Source organism: Sceloporus occidentalis, unplaced genomic scaffold (genome assembly GCF_023333645.1).
Source record: "Sceloporus occidentalis isolate IW3139 unplaced genomic scaffold, rSceOcc1.0.p SCAF_94, whole genome shotgun sequence".
Classification (NCBI taxonomy): domain Eukaryota; kingdom Metazoa; phylum Chordata; class Lepidosauria; order Squamata; family Phrynosomatidae; genus Sceloporus; species Sceloporus occidentalis.
This window is the reverse complement of record NW_028317074.1, coordinates 2,105,272-2,122,798: the sequence shown is the minus strand read 5'-3', so window position 1 is coordinate 2,122,798 and position 17,527 is coordinate 2,105,272. Positions and strand designations below refer to the sequence as shown.

Genomic DNA, 17,527 nt, shown 5'->3' with positions numbered 1-17,527 from the left:
GTGACGTCACTTCCCGTGACTCCGCCATTGTTCCTGGGCAGAGCAGGAGAAGAGACGCTGTGAGGGAAGCGTCCCCCCAGGGCCGTGGGAACCCCCCAATAGAAACGCCGCAGAAGGAGAGAGGGGTGCCGAGCGGTCATTTTCAGCAACCGCTCGGCGTACTTCTGTCTCCTGTGCTCCCTGCTGCCACCCGACTGCAGTGGTGGGAGCATGAGGCGTCTGTCTCGGTGCCGGCGCTTCACGCTAAGCGCCGGCAAATGATGTCATATGCCGGCACTCAGCAGTGAAGCTGTGTATATCGCGGCAGAGCAGCAAGACAGAGGCCTCGCGCTCCCACCACAGGACTGCACGGTAAGTGACCTACAAAGTGGGGTAGGGATAGGGTAGCTAGTGAGAAGGGGGTGTAGGGAGAGGGTAACTAGTGAGAAGGGGGTAGGGAGAGGGTAGATAGTTTAAGAAGGGGGTAGGGAGGGGTAGATAGTGTGAGAAGGGGGGATAGGGAGGGGGTAGATAGTGTGAGAAGGGGGAGAGGGGGTACATAGTGTGAGAAGGGAGAGAAGGGTACATAGTGTGAGAAGGGAGGATAAAAGTAACAAAAGTAACTGTAATTTGTTTGTGTAATCTGAGTGCTGGTCAGGTTCTATGTGGGGAGTGTGGATGCCAGGGCTGGCCTTTGGGGTGTGCAACCTGTGATCTATGTCTGTAATTTAGGGGGTTTCTATCTTTAATGCTGAGTTTATATGTGAATTCCAGTTGATTTATACCTGCAAAGCTGGGTTTATGTGTTATTCTGTTGATCTGCTATGCTATGTTTCCATACATTATTTATATATACCTGCAAATATAGGGTTTGTATGTCTTATTCGGTTAATCTATACATGCATGTGCTGTTTCCATGTGTTGTTTATTTGATCTATACCTGAACTACAGGGAGTAAGTAAAAGAGAGGTGTGGCTTAGCAAATGAGGGACAAAGGGACTCAGGGGATGATTAGGGGGGGTGAGGACCTCTCAATGTCACTCAGTTGTGAGATGGTGCACGAGCCAGGATACCACCAAGTCCTTCAATAAATCCAAAATAGAGAAGCAGAGGCTCAGCACTCAAATGGTAAGGTGAGTTTATTTCACACAGGCAACGTGAAAGACCTGTGTGTCGGTGTGAAATAAACTCACCTTACCATTTCAGTGCTGAGCCTCTGCTTCTCAGTTTTGGATTTAATGTTACGGAGTAGTCAGAAGGAGGGAAGACTGCACTGACTCTTCCCCTAATCTACGGTCAGTGTGGCACGTATATTTTTTTTGGTGTGGGAGCAGAGGGAGTGATTGCATGCTAGGGAGCATGGAGCGCGGCCAAAGGAAATGCTTGCCTAGGGTCCAATTTTTCAATATTTAAAAAAAAAATTTTGTTACAAAGATTAGCTGTTTTTTTCCCTATATTTAATGTATTAAATGTACATTATTTTTACCAGTGTTTCAAGTTATATATTATTGTACATTTTTGCAATAAAAGAGATGGGGAGGAAGTGGGGATCTGATGGGGGAAAATGCTGTCCCCCCCCCCAGATTTTTAGGAGTTCCTATGCCCATACCTGACATTTTGCAATAATGTACTCACAATCATGTTTTTTTTTTAGCTTAAAGGGCCAATCGCAGTATAATGCCCATAAAATTGCCTCTAGGAGACTGGTTACCATTATCAATCATTTACTGTATATTCATGTGGGCGTTTTGTAATTAACTTACATATAAAAATACTTTAAAGCTGTTACTGAGCTGTTCCGTTTGAAAACAATGCGATCACATACGCATTCAACCAAGTCTGTCTTATAGAGATTAGATAAGATATAGAAAGCCCTTTGTGTCTAATTTCTCTGGTGTGAGCTAAGAGATCATAAATTGATTTTATTTTTACATGGAAAAATTTCCTACATCTACTTAATTTAACACACCAGAACATGCCAAGTATTTCTGTAATTACCATATTTGCTCGATTATAAGACGACTCCCAAAAATTTTAATATTAATTTAGGAAAAAATAAAAAGCCTCAATATAAGACTACCCTATAGGAAAAATGTTTTACTAGTAAATATTCATTCACATGTAAGTGAATAATAAAAACTATGACTGAGAAAAATGATTTTTTTGTTTTTATTTCCTTGTATTTGCCGCTCTGCCCCCCAGTTATTCACATCTGCCCCCAGACCTGCTGCTCTGCCCCCAGATATGCCTTATACCCCCTTATATGCCATTCTGCCTCCCTGATATGTCACTCTGCCCCAGGACAGCCTTATAACCCCCTATATGCCCCTCTGCCCCCCCCGATATGCCTTATACCCCCTATATGCCACTCTGCCTACAAAAATGCCTTTTGACGCCCTATGTGCCACTTTTCCTACAGAAATGCCTTTTAGCCCCCTATATGCCATTCTGCCTACAGTATTGCCTTTTAACCCCCTATATGCCACTCTGCGCCACTCTGGTGTCTAGTGGGGGAAGCCGGTGGACATCTGCGCAATACACGTAGACAACCTCTGCTGCCTGTTAGTTTCGTTGGGGCTTCTATGACTGAGCACCGAAAGGTGCACCTGAGCTCCGTCATAGAACCCCGGCAGAAGTGCCAGCAGCAGCGGAGGATGTCTGCATGCATCCCACAGATGTTCACCGGCTGCCAGGCAGATGCACGCAGACAAGGGCACTTCTGCTGGGGCTTCTATGGTAATGCCGGCGCTCTGTCATAGGAGCCCCCAGAGGAAGTGCCGGCAGCAGCAGAGGCTGCCAGAGAGGAGGATCCAAGTCCCCTGCAGTGCTGCGGGGGATTTGGATCTTAGTCTTGTAGTCAGACCTCTATTTGAGGTCTGATTATAAGACGACCTTGAATATAAGACGAGGGGTATTTTCATTTGCTCTGATAACAACCTTGTTTTATAACCGAGCAAATACGGTATTTATGCTGTTGGTTAAAGAATGGCAGTTCACCACATGTTGTGTCACTTCAGCATATTTTGTTTACCAATATATTTCATTGAGTTTAACTTAGTGGAGTCATGTATTTTGTCATTAAAGTAAAATATTAAGAAAATGTGAAAAAAATGATGCATTCATGAGATATTGTGTCATATGATGCACAGTTTTTGTGTGTGTGTATATGTATATACACTATATGGACAAAAGTATTTTTGACACCTGACCATTACACCAAGAGGGACTTTTACGACATCATAATCTAAATACATAGACATTAATATGTAGTTGGTCCCCCTTTTGCAACCATAACAGCTTCCACTCTTCTGGGCAGGGACGTAACTAGAAACCATGGGGCCCTGGTGTGAAAAATTGCCCTGGGCCCCCCAACTTCAACAGCTAGTCTGTGCCATTATTGCCCCCACTCAACTGGTCTGTGCATTCTTTGCTCCCCCTTCCAACATACAACATATGAAAACACACAATTTACACACACTTACTCATACTCACTAACACACTCCCTCTCACCCCACTTACACAATTACACATCCATGCTCACACAAATACACATGCATGCTCACACACACAAACACACAGAAATACACAACCATGGTCATACACATACGCACGTACACATGCATGCTCACACACAAAAAAGTATGTATCCATGCAGGCACTGATGTCAGACATGAAGCCCTGGATTGCCATCTCCGTTCCAGTTCATCCAAAATGTGTTCGATGGGGTTGAGGTCAGGGCTCTGTGCAGCCAGTCAAGTTATTCCACACCAAAGTCATTCCACCATGTCTTTATGGACCCTGCTTTGTGCAGCGGGCCACAGTCATGCTGAAATAGAAAAGGCCCTTCCTCAAAATGTTGGAAGCATAGCACTGTCCAAAATGACTAGTTATGCTGAAGGGAAAGGCCTTCCAGAAGAATGGAGGCTGTTATAGCTGCAAAAAACCCCTACATTAATGTATTTAGAATGTGATGTCATAAGTCCCTGTTGGTGTGTCAGGTGTGCCAATACTTCTGTCCATATAGTGTGTGTATATATGTAAATATATATATATATATATATATATATATATATATATATATAATGTTTGAAAAGTTTCTACACCTTTTTTAATATAAAATAAATATATAAAAGTGTAGAAACTTTTTGAGCGTCCCGTGTGTGTATATATACAGTGGGGCAAAAAAGCCACCAATTGTGCAAGTTCTCCCACCTACAAAGATGAGAGAGGCCTGTAATTTTTACCATAGGTACACTTCAACTATGAGAGACAGAATGAGACAACAACATCCATAAATCACATTGTCTGATTTTTAAAGAATTTATTTGTAAATTATGGTGGAAAATAAGTATTTGGCCAGTAACAAAAGTTCATATCAATACTTTGTTATATACCCTTTGTTGGCAATGACAGAGGTCAAACGTTTACTGTAAGTCTTCACAAGGTTTTCACACACTGTTGCTGGTATTTTGGACCATTCCACCATGCAGATCTCCTCTAGAGCAGTGATGTTTTGGGGCTGTTGCTGGGCAACATGGACTTTCAACTCCCTCCAAAGGTTTTCTATGGGGTTGAGATCTGGAGACTGGCTAGGCCACTCCAGGACCTTCGTTGCCCGGGCGGTGTGTTTGGGATCATTGTCATGCTGAAAGACCCAGCCATGTTTCATCTTCAATGCCCTTGCTGATGGAAGGAGGTTTTCACTCAAAATCTCACGATACATGGCCCTATTCATTCTTTCCTTTACACGGATTAGTCGTCCTGGTTCTTTCTCCTCCAAACTCGACGAGTTGAGTTTCTACCAAAAAGTTCTACCTTGGTTTCATCTGACCATATGACATTTGCCCAATCCTCTTCTGAATCATCCAAATGCTCTCTAGCAAACTTCAGACGGGCCCGGACATGTACTGGCTTAAGCAGGGGGACACGTCTGGCACTGCATGATTTGAGTCCCTGGCGGCGTAGTGTGTTAATGATGGTAGCCTTTGTTACTTTGGTCCCAGCTCTCTGCAGGTCATTCACTAGGTCCCCCCGTGTGGTTCTGGGATTTTTGCTCACCGTTCTTGTGATCATTTTGACACCACAGGGTGAGATCTTGCGTGGAGCCCCAGATCGAGGGAGATCTTCAGTGGTCCTGTATGTCTTCCATTTTCGAATAATTGCTCTCACAGTTGATTTCTTCACACCAAGCTGCTTGCCTATTGCAGATTCAGTCTTCCCAGCCTGGTGCAGGTCTACAATTTTGTTTCTGGTGTCCTTCGACAGCTCTTTGGTCTTGGCCATAGTGGGGTTTGGAGTGTGACTGTTTGAGGTTGTGGACAGATGTCTTTTATACTGATAACAAGTTCAAACAGGTGCCATTAATACAGGTAACGAGTGGAGGACAGAGGAGACTCTTAAAGAAGATGTTACAGGTCTGTGAGAGACAGATATCTTGCTTGTTTGTAGGTGACCAAATACTTATTTTACGGAGGAATTTACCAATGAATTCATTAGAAATCCTACAATGTGATTTCCTGTATTCTTTCCCCCCATTCTGTCTCTCATAGTTTGTAGTGTACCTATGGTGAAAATTACAGGCCTCTCTCATCTTTTTATGTGGGAGAACTTGCACAGTTGGTGGCTGACTAAATACTTTTTTGCCCCACTATATATATATATATATATATATAGTATATACATATGAAGAGAGGACCTCTATCTTGGCCCTCAAAACTGAAGTATATGCCTTGATGTTGAAAGGGTTCATCATGCTATATTTTCCCAGGCATAAGCATCACTACATGGGGCAAGGGGGTGCAATTGCCCCCCCCAAGATTATTATTTGCCCCCCCTTTTGCCACTAAAGCAGAGGTCTGAAGTGACTGCTATGGCTCTGCTCACAACAACCAGGCTGTGCGAGTGCCTGTCTCTGCACTTATTTGTAAACTATGAAGAAAAGCTTTCCTCTCCTTTTCAGGTCTGAAACAGAGGAAGACAGGAAAACTTTTAAAAGCTTGTCTTTGAAGTATTATGTTAATCCAATAAAAATATATCATTGCCTACTACAATACTCTGGTATTTTGGCATCTTATGTATATATATTATTTCGTTTTTTCAGTGGCATGATTTAGTGGTGGAACTTATTAGTACCCTCCCAGTTTTGACTGTGGTATCTTATGTGCCCCCCTATATATTGTTCCTAGAGTCACCCCTGTTCTCAAGTCAATTTTTGGCAGGGAATGTAATCATGTGGCTAAGAAATGAGCACTCATAGACTCAAAAGGTTTGTTGCTATCTTTGGTCATCCTTGTCCCATCCTAGGAAACCAGAGGGTTAGGGGAACAGGGTACATAACCATTAAAAAAATAAAGTAATGATAATATTACAACTATGAATATGACATGTTAAAGCTTAATTCATATAAGAGTTATGGAGTGGTGAAGAATTCTATACTGTCCAATATATATTTCCCTACATGAGCTGCATATCAGTGTGTAAATGCTACCTAAAACTCAATTAAAGAAAAGACAAATTTAAAAATTGTATTTTTAAACAAAACAATATGCATTAGTTATGGGTGGGCTACAATACTTTATAGCCTTTTTAAGGTCTCCCTTGCACCCACATGATTTAAATCTTAAAGGGATTCAAGGTTGGGGCCACATAAGCTCTTTATAATTAGCTCTTGGATTTTTTTCAAACATGGAACAGGGGTGTGTGTTTTAATTTAGGTAAGAGGCCAGAGCATTTTTCTGGTTCAGCAAACATTTATTCTTGAAAACGTTAAACTCGATGAGTCTTTTGGCAACTACCCAAACATTACCATTGCAATCAATTTGCCAAAGTATCACAGGAATAGATCTCACAATACCAAGGTAAATCTTCTGCCCATAGCAGAGCACATCCTTTTGTGACACTGACCTACAGCACTGCTGGAGTGGAGCAAGAATTGAAAGGTCATCATATGAGTGACGTCCAAACCTAGAAATAAAAGTAAATGACATGTGTCTGTCTTAAAAAAATATTTTACTGATATCTTTATTTTTTACTCCTTGATTATCTATAAATGCCTTAATTTTCCCATTTAATTTTCTTCTCCCTCTTAAATTTAACCTAAACATTGTTGTTTCCTAAATGTGTTTCTGACATGTGGTGTTAGTATCAAAATAATAACTTTGCTGTTGATCCAGAAGAAGGCAAAAAAAAAAAATCACAATTAAGTCATTTCCAATTGTGCCTCAAAAGGGAGAAAAAATCCTCCCCTGAGTCAATACCTTTTTTTATACATGACAATATTTAACTGGCCCTTGCAAAAGATAATTGAAATTGAACACTGTTGCTAAGTTTATTGTCTACAATTTATTCACAAGTCCATTTCATTCATGTTTCCCTAACATAACCCTATTTAACCCCTTAATGACAAGACTTTTTCATAGTACACTTTGGGACAAAGGCTCTTTTAACAGATTTCAGTGTTGCTGTTTAGCTGTAATTTTCTTCTTTCTCATTTTGTGCACCCACACACCTTATATATTGTTGTTTTTTTTTAGGACAAGCAGATAGCTCTATTTTTATGACTTTATCTCACTTTTATTTGAAAAGCCTTTTACTCATCTTCAAAAACAAATGAAAAAACCTGCTATACAGATTCTACTATTCAGCCTGAGTTGAAATACTCAATGTTTTTATCTTTGTTTTTTTTTTTGCTTTTTTCTGCAAGTTATTGGGCAATAATTACAGGTAGCGTTTTGCTATTTCGAAACCTTTTTTTTCTGGAAATCTGGTAATTCTAACCCATGTGCTATTTCGGGTATCTTTGAAGCCGGCCAATGTGATTTACCCCATCATACCATATATTTTTGAAAACTTGACACCCCAGGGTATTTTAAATGCTGGTATTTTAACCCTTTCCATGCACTAATTCTACCATCAGCCTTTGTCAAACTTTATGGTAACTTTTTTGTTTGTATTTTTTTTCATGCACATTGTACTTCAGGTGTGAATTTACCGCTCCTGGTATATGTCACTGTCAAACACCCCAATATGTGTTCAGTAACATCTCCTGTGTACAGGGATACCCCCATGAATGGGTTTGTTGGGTAATTTGGGAGGTAAAAGGCCACCTTTGTGAGGTGTGCATTTCTTGGCATTTGGACGTCGTGTCAGTCTGTGCCCATGTCATATTTGGGACATCTTTGAAGCAGGCCAATTCGATTTACCCCATCAAATCATACATTTTTTCAAAACTAGGCACCCCATGGGCATTTAAAATGCCAATATTTTAACTCCTTCCATGCGACAAGTTTTGTGGAGATATAGCACTAATTGTAGGACTTACTCATAAAAAAACCTTTTTTGTATATATATATATATATATATTTATATTTAGCGAGGGATTATTTTTATTATTTTTTTATTTTATTTTATTTTACTAATCACAATAAAAATATGGTAATATTTAAAAATAATTATGCAGTGATGTCACCATCAGGGGAACCATCCAATTCCAACAAAACATAAAAAAAGTTTATTTTTATGTCCTAAAATTAGTATTGTATCTTCCCAAAAATCCTGGCATCTGAAATACTCATGGGGTGTCTAGTTTAAAAAAATGTATGGTTTGATGAGGTAAATTTAATTGGCCAGGTTCAAAGATGTCCCAAATAGGACATGGGTGCAGACCAGATGTCAAAATGAAAAGAAAAAAACGCACCTCCAAAATGTGGCCCTTTAGCCCCAAACAAACCAACAAATCTATACATGGGTTATACTGCTGTACTCAGGAGATGTTGCTTATCACATATTGGGTTATTATTTGATAGTGATATATATATACCAGTAGCTGTAAATTAATACCTAAACTACAATGTGTGCGAAAGAAAGCTAGAAAATGAGTTACTACTGCAAAGTTTGACAAAATGAGTGCATGGAAAGTGTTAAAATACCAGCATTTGAAATATCTTGGGGTGTCTAGTTTTCAAAAACACATGGTGTGATGGGGGTAAATTAAATTGGCCGACATCAAAGATGTTCCAAATAGGCCACAGGCACACAATTATCAGATTTGAAAAAATGTTGACATTTTTAAACAGCAAAATGCTACTTGTAAAAGCAAAAAACATTGGGTATTTCTAAACTCAAGACACATGGTAGAATCTATTTAGCAGGTTTTTCATTAGCTTTTGAAGATGAGTAAAATATTTTTTCAAATAAAAAATTCAACCTAGTCAATAAAGTTCTTTATCCTGTTGAAGTTGGCCTTCCTAAAGTTCAATGTTTTTGCAGAGACTCTAGTTTGTGTTTGTTAATTAATGTTTCAATGTCACCATGTTATGGTCACTGTTCCCCAAAGGCTGCCTTACTTGAATATTCTACAAAAGCTCTATATTGTTCACAATCACCAGATTTAGACAGGTATCCTTTCTAGTCTCCTCTAATTGTCATGACATAGATTTAAACATTTGCTCCCCTTTGCTTAACTTGTTCCAGCATCTGAAACTACTGTTCCAGTACTTGTTCAGTACTGATAATTAAAATCCCCCAATTTGACCTAGATGCGTAGTTTTTTCAATTTGTGATAAAAGCTGATTTTCCCCTTCAATACTAATATTAGAGGTTTTATAGCATATACCTACATTTAATGTACTTCACATCTTGGAATCAGTGCAACCCGTGAGAGTTTGCCATTATCACCAATATACTGTGATTGAATAGGTCCCTATGAGAAATTTGCATATTACCCCATATTTATCTTTTTAATATAGGAATGCAAAATAAATTTAAGATGTTGAACACTTTTTCAAGTGTTAATTTTGAGTTTTTAGAGCTTGTGTGAGAAATAATAGGCTCAATTCTGTGTTTTCTTTTAGGGTGAACAAAAACATTTTGTCTGTCCCTATTGTGTATATTGTTTATAAATACATTTGTTCCCTAATCTTCTTACTGTGTCTATGTCAGGCAATATTCTTAAATGTTCTCACATACAGTATGTCAAAACATAAACACTCTGATATGTTATTTCCCTCATGTATCTGTATAGTTAATTATTACAAATGAACACTACAATCTAAAAATGTTATTTTACTTGTCCTGTTTTTCCTCTATTCTTTAAGAGTACTTAGCTGTCTCATTAACGTCCCCAACTTACCCTCTCCCATTGTCCAGATGTAATAGAAAGGTGTTGTTTCCAAATTTTTCAAAAGTCTCATAGTGATGGCGATCTTGGTTACCTTCATGAAAAATAGTAACAGTTAAATTATCTGGTAGTTTGTAAACTTGTGTAGCAACGGATCTCCATTATGCAGGACAGCAATGTCTACAACTATAATACTGGCATCATCATGTTAAGATTTACTGGACAGGTATGTTTAGATGGGCCAAATGGTTCTTATCTTCCTCCTGTTTCTATGTATACACCTACTGAGTAGGCAGCTCACAAAAACACAATTGCATGCCTCCCAAGTATCCTAGAAAATGCATACTGCATATGCGCAGAATTGTGCGGATACACAATACACTGCCAGTTTGAGTAACACTCCACCTCTCTAGCTCTGCCCCCAACATCCAGATTCGCCGGGGGGTAGAAGTTGGGCGGTATGCAATTGTCACTTTCCAAGCCAAGAGATTGTACATCACACGTTCAAGTTCAAGTAAAATAATAAATATCATACATTTCATGTTTATATACATGTGTTATTAGCTGCAGATCAAAAGTTTCTGTACTGGTTGCATTCACCCATTTAAATAAAAATAAGTACAGAAATTGAAAATATAAGGCAAACAATAAGTATTGTCTTAAATGTATAAAGTGGAATAACAGAGCAATGAAAGAGTCATATAATCCATTCTTAAGAAATGATCATTCTAGAATAATCTATTAACAAACTTATGCTTACCCATAAAAAAGTCCAGGATAGTAAGATCTATAAGGTCCAAGAGCCGGGTACCTTTATCGTAAGGAGGTGCCTTTTTTATCGTGTCACAATAATTTGGATTAAGCTCCCAACTTCAGTATATGCAAAACAACAAAACAGTGTGTAGTGGGTGTATTCGAAATTAAGAAGTAAAAAAATTAGATGATTACACGAAACAGGCTAACATTTCAAACTAAAATAGAACATCATTTTAGGAAAATGAAAAAATTTTTTAACACTCATATTAAAAACATAGTAATCCTCAGTATTAATGTTCATATGTGGTATATCAAGCTGACCTTTGAACTGACCTTTCAAAGGTCGGCTAAGGACACACTAAGGCGGGTGCGCAAAAGGTAATGTGAGACAGGGAGGGAGAACTGTGTGAGCTGCATGGAGAGTGAGTGTGTATGAATGGTCCTCCTTACCTCTTGTTTCCGTAAGTTGAATTATGTTATTAACTACTTGTTATGTCATGTTTACAGACAGTATAGCGCTGCAGAATATGATGTGGTTATATAAAACAATAAATGATAACAATAATATTTTTTAAGTTACAGTGAGGAGGTACCAAAAATGACTGCATCCAAGAGCAACTAACTACAGTATAGACTCACCATTGTATGTATACTCTTTGATTATCTACATACATATCTACAAGGGTTTACAGTACTCTCTGTGTCACATACAGTTACTGTTCTAGTTCCAATAATCTTGTCAGGGTTACAGAGGTACGCATGCACTTAACCCTGTAGGAGGTTGCTGCTTGTGTATGAGCAGCACTTTGGTGTATGGCTACACTGCACTACATCTTCTGGCACTCTTCAGGAGATTGTGATGGCATGCTGGAAGGCAGGGTAGCCTCCATTTGTCCTCTGTAGCCCTTTAAATAACTTTTGAGCTACCTTAAAGTTGTTCCAGTTCCAGTAGGCTCTCCTGCTGATCTCCATTTTACTTCAATTGTTTGAAGTCCCTGTGGCTGAACCCTGGCTTGTCCTCAAGCGCTCCTGTTTGCTGTTCTTCTCCTGTTATTTGACCTTTGGCATGCCTCTGACCTTGCTACTTTTGATTTGGTACCTTGCTTGTTGCACTGGTACCCCCCACTTTAAAATGTAAAGACACCTACAAATAAATAATGCTAGCAAGAATATTTTTGCACAAATTTTTAAACTGTATCTCAACTGGAAAAAAAACTAGAGCCAGACATTGACAGTTGTACAGCATAACTCATATCACCATACACTGAGCCAGACATTGATTGTAGTGCAGCATAACCCCATCACTATATACTAGGCCTATATATATTTTAAAGTTTCCCCCAGAGTAAGGAAGGTCAAAGACGTGCAGCAGTAGCAGTAAAGCACTCAGCCTGAGCAGGTAGACACTGACAGATGCAGCCTAATCATAGATGATATGATAGACAAATGCTTGTAAATGCTGACTGGCCGCAGGTTGTTGGACCTATCAATCACAGCCATAACCATCAATGAGACCACCATTTAAAGATCACCAAAATGTCTTATCATGGTGCCAAAACTGATTGTAATGGTGATGGCTACATGTGGCAATGAATCTATAAATCATGACGAATTTTCAGCACGTTTCGCCCTCATTATCTTGACCCTTGCGAACGCACAAACTTTTTGTTAAAAATAAGTAGTAAAAATAAAAGTTTGTATACACCCATCTCCTTAATAAAAATATATATTTTAAAAAATAGACAAAATTAAAAACCCATGATTTTGGAAAAATTGCATCAGTGTACAATGCTTGACTTGCTTGCAGACATATATATTTTCTACCTAGCGTTAATAGCAATTAAGGAAACGTAATCCTTTCCTTTTAAGTGCCTACTCTTCACTATATTATATATTATGACCTTTATGGGCTATGTTTGCAACTTATGTGTATGTACAACATGTGTATGTACAACAATATCTATTGGATACATGTACTAAGAGGGTGGAGGTTTTAAAGGAAAGTATGTTGTTTATAATAATTTTTATTGTTATTTGGCTTAGAATTTATGGGGAACTAACAGGGGAATATCATGTGTTGTGTTGTTGCGCTGGTTGCCTTAAACCTTGTATACAAATATTTTAACTTGTTCTTAATAAAAAAAAACATATTTGTTTCCCAAGGTAAAGTGCAAACTGTTTTATAGTTGTCCCCTAAACATAACTGTAGCAAAACTACATAATTGATCTATCTCCCAAGAGGACAAATGTTCCCTGACCACCAGCACTCAAATGTTTAACCCCTTGATGACAATTGCCGGTCCGGGCACGTCACGACAATTGACGTGCCAGGACCGGCACGTCTTTAAACGGGTGCAGAAAGCGATCTACTTTCGCTTTCTGCACCCAAACGGCGTTGCTGTAATGCCTCGACCTCGAGGCATTCAGCAACTCCACGATCGGCAATAGGGGCCATCTCTGGCCCCTCCCCGGGGCGTCAACATCCGCCATACATTGTATGGCGGCGGACGCCCATTTTAAAAGCGTTTAGGAGGCGATCAACGATCACCTCCTAAACTTAAATGGTGTCGCTGGAATGCCTCGATCAGGAGGCATCCAGCGACACCAAACACTTACCCCAGGATGGACTGTGACCGCTCGGGGGGAAAAAAACAATAAAGATGAAAAAGTTCGCTAGATGGTCTCCAGACCCTCTAGAGAACTCTGGCTCCACTTGCAGGTTGAATACAGGTACTGCATTCAACCATGCAAGTCAATGGAGCCCAGCTTTCTAATCACAGTGTGATTAGTAAAAATAAATAATAAAATAAAATTAATAATAATTAGAAAAAAATTGTAAAAAAAAAAAGTTAAATGTAAAAATAATTTTCCACTGATGTCACTATCAGGGGAACCTTCAAGTTGAAAAAAAATGTTACTTTTTTTTTTTAAAAAAAGGCAAAAAAAAATAATATATATATATAAAAATATATTTTTGTTAGCATATTAGCTTAAAACAATTCTCGCATGGAAAGAGTTAAAATACTGGCATATTAAATGCCCATGGGGTGTCTACCTTAAAAAAATTTATGATTTGATGGGGTAAATTGAATTGGCTGGGTTCAACAATGTCCCAATTAACACAGGGGGAAGGATGGCCACACATCTAATTTCCAATTAGAAAAATGCACACGTACCAAATGTGGCCTTTTAGTTCCCCCAAAAAATGACAAACCCATGCATGTGGGGTATCACTGTACTCAGGAGATGTTGCTGAACACATATTGGGGTGTCGTGTGACAGCGGCATATATCAAGAGCTGTAAATTCATACATAACATAGGTGTGTAGGGGAAAAATACACACAAAAGAATACTACTGCAAACTTTGAAAAAATTCTGGTGGTAAAATGTGTGCATGCAAAGAGTTAAAATACCAGCATTTAAAATACCCTGGGGTTTCTAGTTTTCAAAAATATATGGTTTTGTTGGGCACACTGAAATGGCCCGGCTCAAAGATGTACCATAGGGCATGGGCAGTGGATCCCCAAATGCCAAAGTTCAACATTGAAAAATGCGCATGCCCCAAATGTGGCCCTTTTGCCCCCAAACAGCCAGGCAAAATCATTCATGTGAGGTATCGCTGTACTCAGGAGATGTTGCTGAACACATATTGGGGTGTTTTAGTGCCATATACCAGAACCTTTTAATTCATACCTGAAGTAAAATGTGTGTGACAAAACCAATGCAAAAAAATGACTACCACAAAGTTTGACAAAGACTGGTGGTAGATATGGTGCATGGAAAGAGTTAAAATACTAGCATTTGAAATACCCTGGGGTGTCTAGTTTTCAAAAATATATGACTTGATGGGGTAAATTGCATTGGCCGGCTTCAAATATACCTGAAATGGCACATGGGGGGAAGAATTACCAGATTTGGAAAAATTGGCTTTGAAATAGCAAAACGCTACCTGTACTTATTGCCCCATAATGTGTAGAAAAAAGCAAAAAAACATAAAAACATTGGGTATTTTTAAACTCAGGACAAATAGTAGAATCTATTTAGCAGGTTTTTTCATTACCTTTTATAGACGAGTAAAAGATTTTTAATACCCAAGAAGGAAGTGGGAAAGTATAGACTTATTCACCATCTATCTTACCCTAATGGCTCCTCAGTGAATGATGGTATTGATAAGGCGTATTCAAGGGTCCACTATACGCCTTTTGATAGAGCTCTGCAGTTGGTTAGGGCAGCGGGTAGCTCATGTCTTCTAGCAAAAGCGGATATTGAGTCCGCTTTTCGACTATTGCCTATACACCCCGAGTGCTTTCATTTGTTGGGTATTCATTTTAAAGGAGAATTCTTTTATCATATGTGCTTACCAATGGGGTGTTCAATTTCTTGTTGTTATTTTGAGGTTTTTGCTACCTTTGTTGAATGGGTTGTGTCCCGGCGGGCTGCTTGCCCCTCATTGTTACATTATCTAGATGACTTTTTGTTTGTAGGCCCTTCAGAGTCGGGTGATTGTCAGTTGCTGTTAGATACATTTAAAGCAGTAGCCCAGGATTTCGGGATTCCTTTGGCTGAGGACAAGACAGAAGGTCCTCAGACTGTGATCTCCTTCTTAGGTGTTGAAATTGATACCATTGGTATGGGTTTTTCGTCTCCCTGTTGCCAAAATGGAGACACTTAGGTTGTTGTTACAGTCAGTGGGCAGTTCTAAAAAAGTTCAGTTGAAGCAGATTCAATGTTTGTTAGGGCATTTGACGTTTGCTTGTAAGGTAATGCCAATGGGAAGGGCCTTTTGTAGGCGCCTATCCCTGGCCACATTTGGTATAAGGGCTCCTAGGCATTTTATTCGTATTACGCAAGGTATTCGGGAGGATCTCCGAGTATGGAGTAACTTTCTTGAACAGTACAATGGCCAAACTTGCTGGCAACGGGAAGAATGTTATAATCAGGAGCTAGAGTTGTTTACTGATGCTTTCGGGTCTATAGGCATGGGTGCCTATTTCAGAGGTCAGTGGTGCGCGCAAAAATGGCCTCAGGATTGGTTACGATCAGATATTTGTAAAAACGTAGCCTTTTTGGAACCCTTTCCAATACTGGTAGCGGTTGAACTTTGGGGTCAGGAGTTATCCAATCGGCGAGTGTTGTTCAGGACTGACAACATGAGTGTTGTTCATGTCATTAATCGATCTACCTCTAGTTCTCGTCCGGTTTTATCTTTGTTCCGCCACTTGATTCTTTGTTGCTTACAATATAACATTTGGATTAAGGCTAGACATGTCCCGGGTGTTCAAAGTATCATAGCTGACGCTTTGTCTCGTTTCCAGCTCGACCGCTTCAGGGAGGCGGCGCCAGAGGCAAATTCAACAGGTCTACCTTGCCCCTCATTTTTGTGGAGCCTCGCTTTGCAAGACTCCTAGGATTACTTCGGGCGTCTTCATCAGAGCAATCGGCGCGTTCATATTCCCGGATATGGAGGTACTGGCTGCAGGTGGCAGAAAGAGAATTAGGTGTGGACAGTGAGGAAGACAGGAGGTGGGCTCTTTGGGTTTATCTAGCTGAGCTTCAAAGGTCTGGTGTTTCAGGGTCCACAGTCGAACGTAATCTTGCTGCTATTTCTTTCCTTTTCAGGACACTAGGGTGGCAGGATGTTACATCAGATTTTGTTGTTCGTAGACTGGTTAAGGGCTGGAAAAGAAGTAAGACTGCTGACAAGCGTCTTCCGGTGTCTAGGGAATTGCTTACCAAGGTTCTGGTACAAGTGGGTATAGTGTGTTTCTCCAGTTATGAAACTTTGCTGTTTAGAGTAGCCTTTTCATTGGCCTTTTTTGGAGCGCTTGGAATAGGAAAAGTGGTTGCGTCTAGCTCTGCTGGTTCAGGGGGTCTTATGGACTCTGACATTCAGATTAGGCGGGATGTGCTGTACATATGGATCAGACGTTCTAAGACTGACCAGATGTCCAGAGGTACTCGGTTGAGTGTTAGGAGTATTGGTGGACCTTGGTGTCCAGTCAAGCTCTTCGCTGAGTATTTAGAGGTTAGACCAAAAACGGTCGGTTCGCTGTTGGTTCATTTGGATGGCCTTCCACTTACAAGATACCAGTTTTCCAGTGTCTTTCGCAAATGTTTGGTTCAGTGTGGGTTAGAGTTTAAGCAATTTTCAACACACTCATTCTGTATACAAGAGGATTGGTAGGTGGTCATCAGACCGCTTTAAGATCTATGTCCGTCCTCATCTATTGTAATTCTGTTCTGTTTTAGGTTGCCCTCCTCGACTTGTATGGATTTTGGGACATTCCTATATTCATTGGGCAGCACTCCGGGCCGACGCCAGGGTATATGGAAGGAATCTGGGTTTTCCTCAAGAAAAAGTGCATGTTCGATGGAGGGGTCTTTGAGGTATGAGATGGGAGCAAGTTTATCCGGAGTGTTGTGCTCTGTCTAGGTTGGTCCCGTCTTCCATTGTACTGGTCATTCACGCCGGGGGCAATGACATTGGTAGGCTTAGGACAGTGGATTTAATTCATCTGATTAAGTTAGATCTGGCTAGGTTATGTGCGGTTTTTAAACATGTCATCTTAGTTTGGTCGGAGGTGGTATCCAGACCTGTTTGGAAGGAATGCAACAACCCTAAGGCTTTAGAACGTTGCAGAAGGAAACTTAATGTTGCCATTTCCAGGTTTGTC

The 17,527-nt window shown here is 39.8% G+C and overlaps 1 protein-coding gene across 1 annotated transcript in view; it reads right to left on the bottom strand.

Moving 5' to 3' along the window:
- Positions 1 to 17,527, bottom strand: part of LOC149284382 (extracellular serine/threonine protein kinase FAM20C-like) — a 53,272-nt gene that overhangs the window by 731 nt on the left and 35,014 nt on the right. Inside the window, exons 7-9 of the mRNA XM_089496799.1 lie at positions 10,857 to 10,966; positions 10,109 to 10,190; positions 6,883 to 6,942 (exon numbers count right to left, since the gene is read on the bottom strand). Of these exons, the coding sequence (XP_089352925.1) occupies positions 6,883 to 6,942; positions 10,109 to 10,190; positions 10,857 to 10,966 (252 nt within the window). The remainder of the gene's footprint in view (positions 1 to 6,882; positions 6,943 to 10,108; positions 10,191 to 10,856; positions 10,967 to 17,527) is intronic.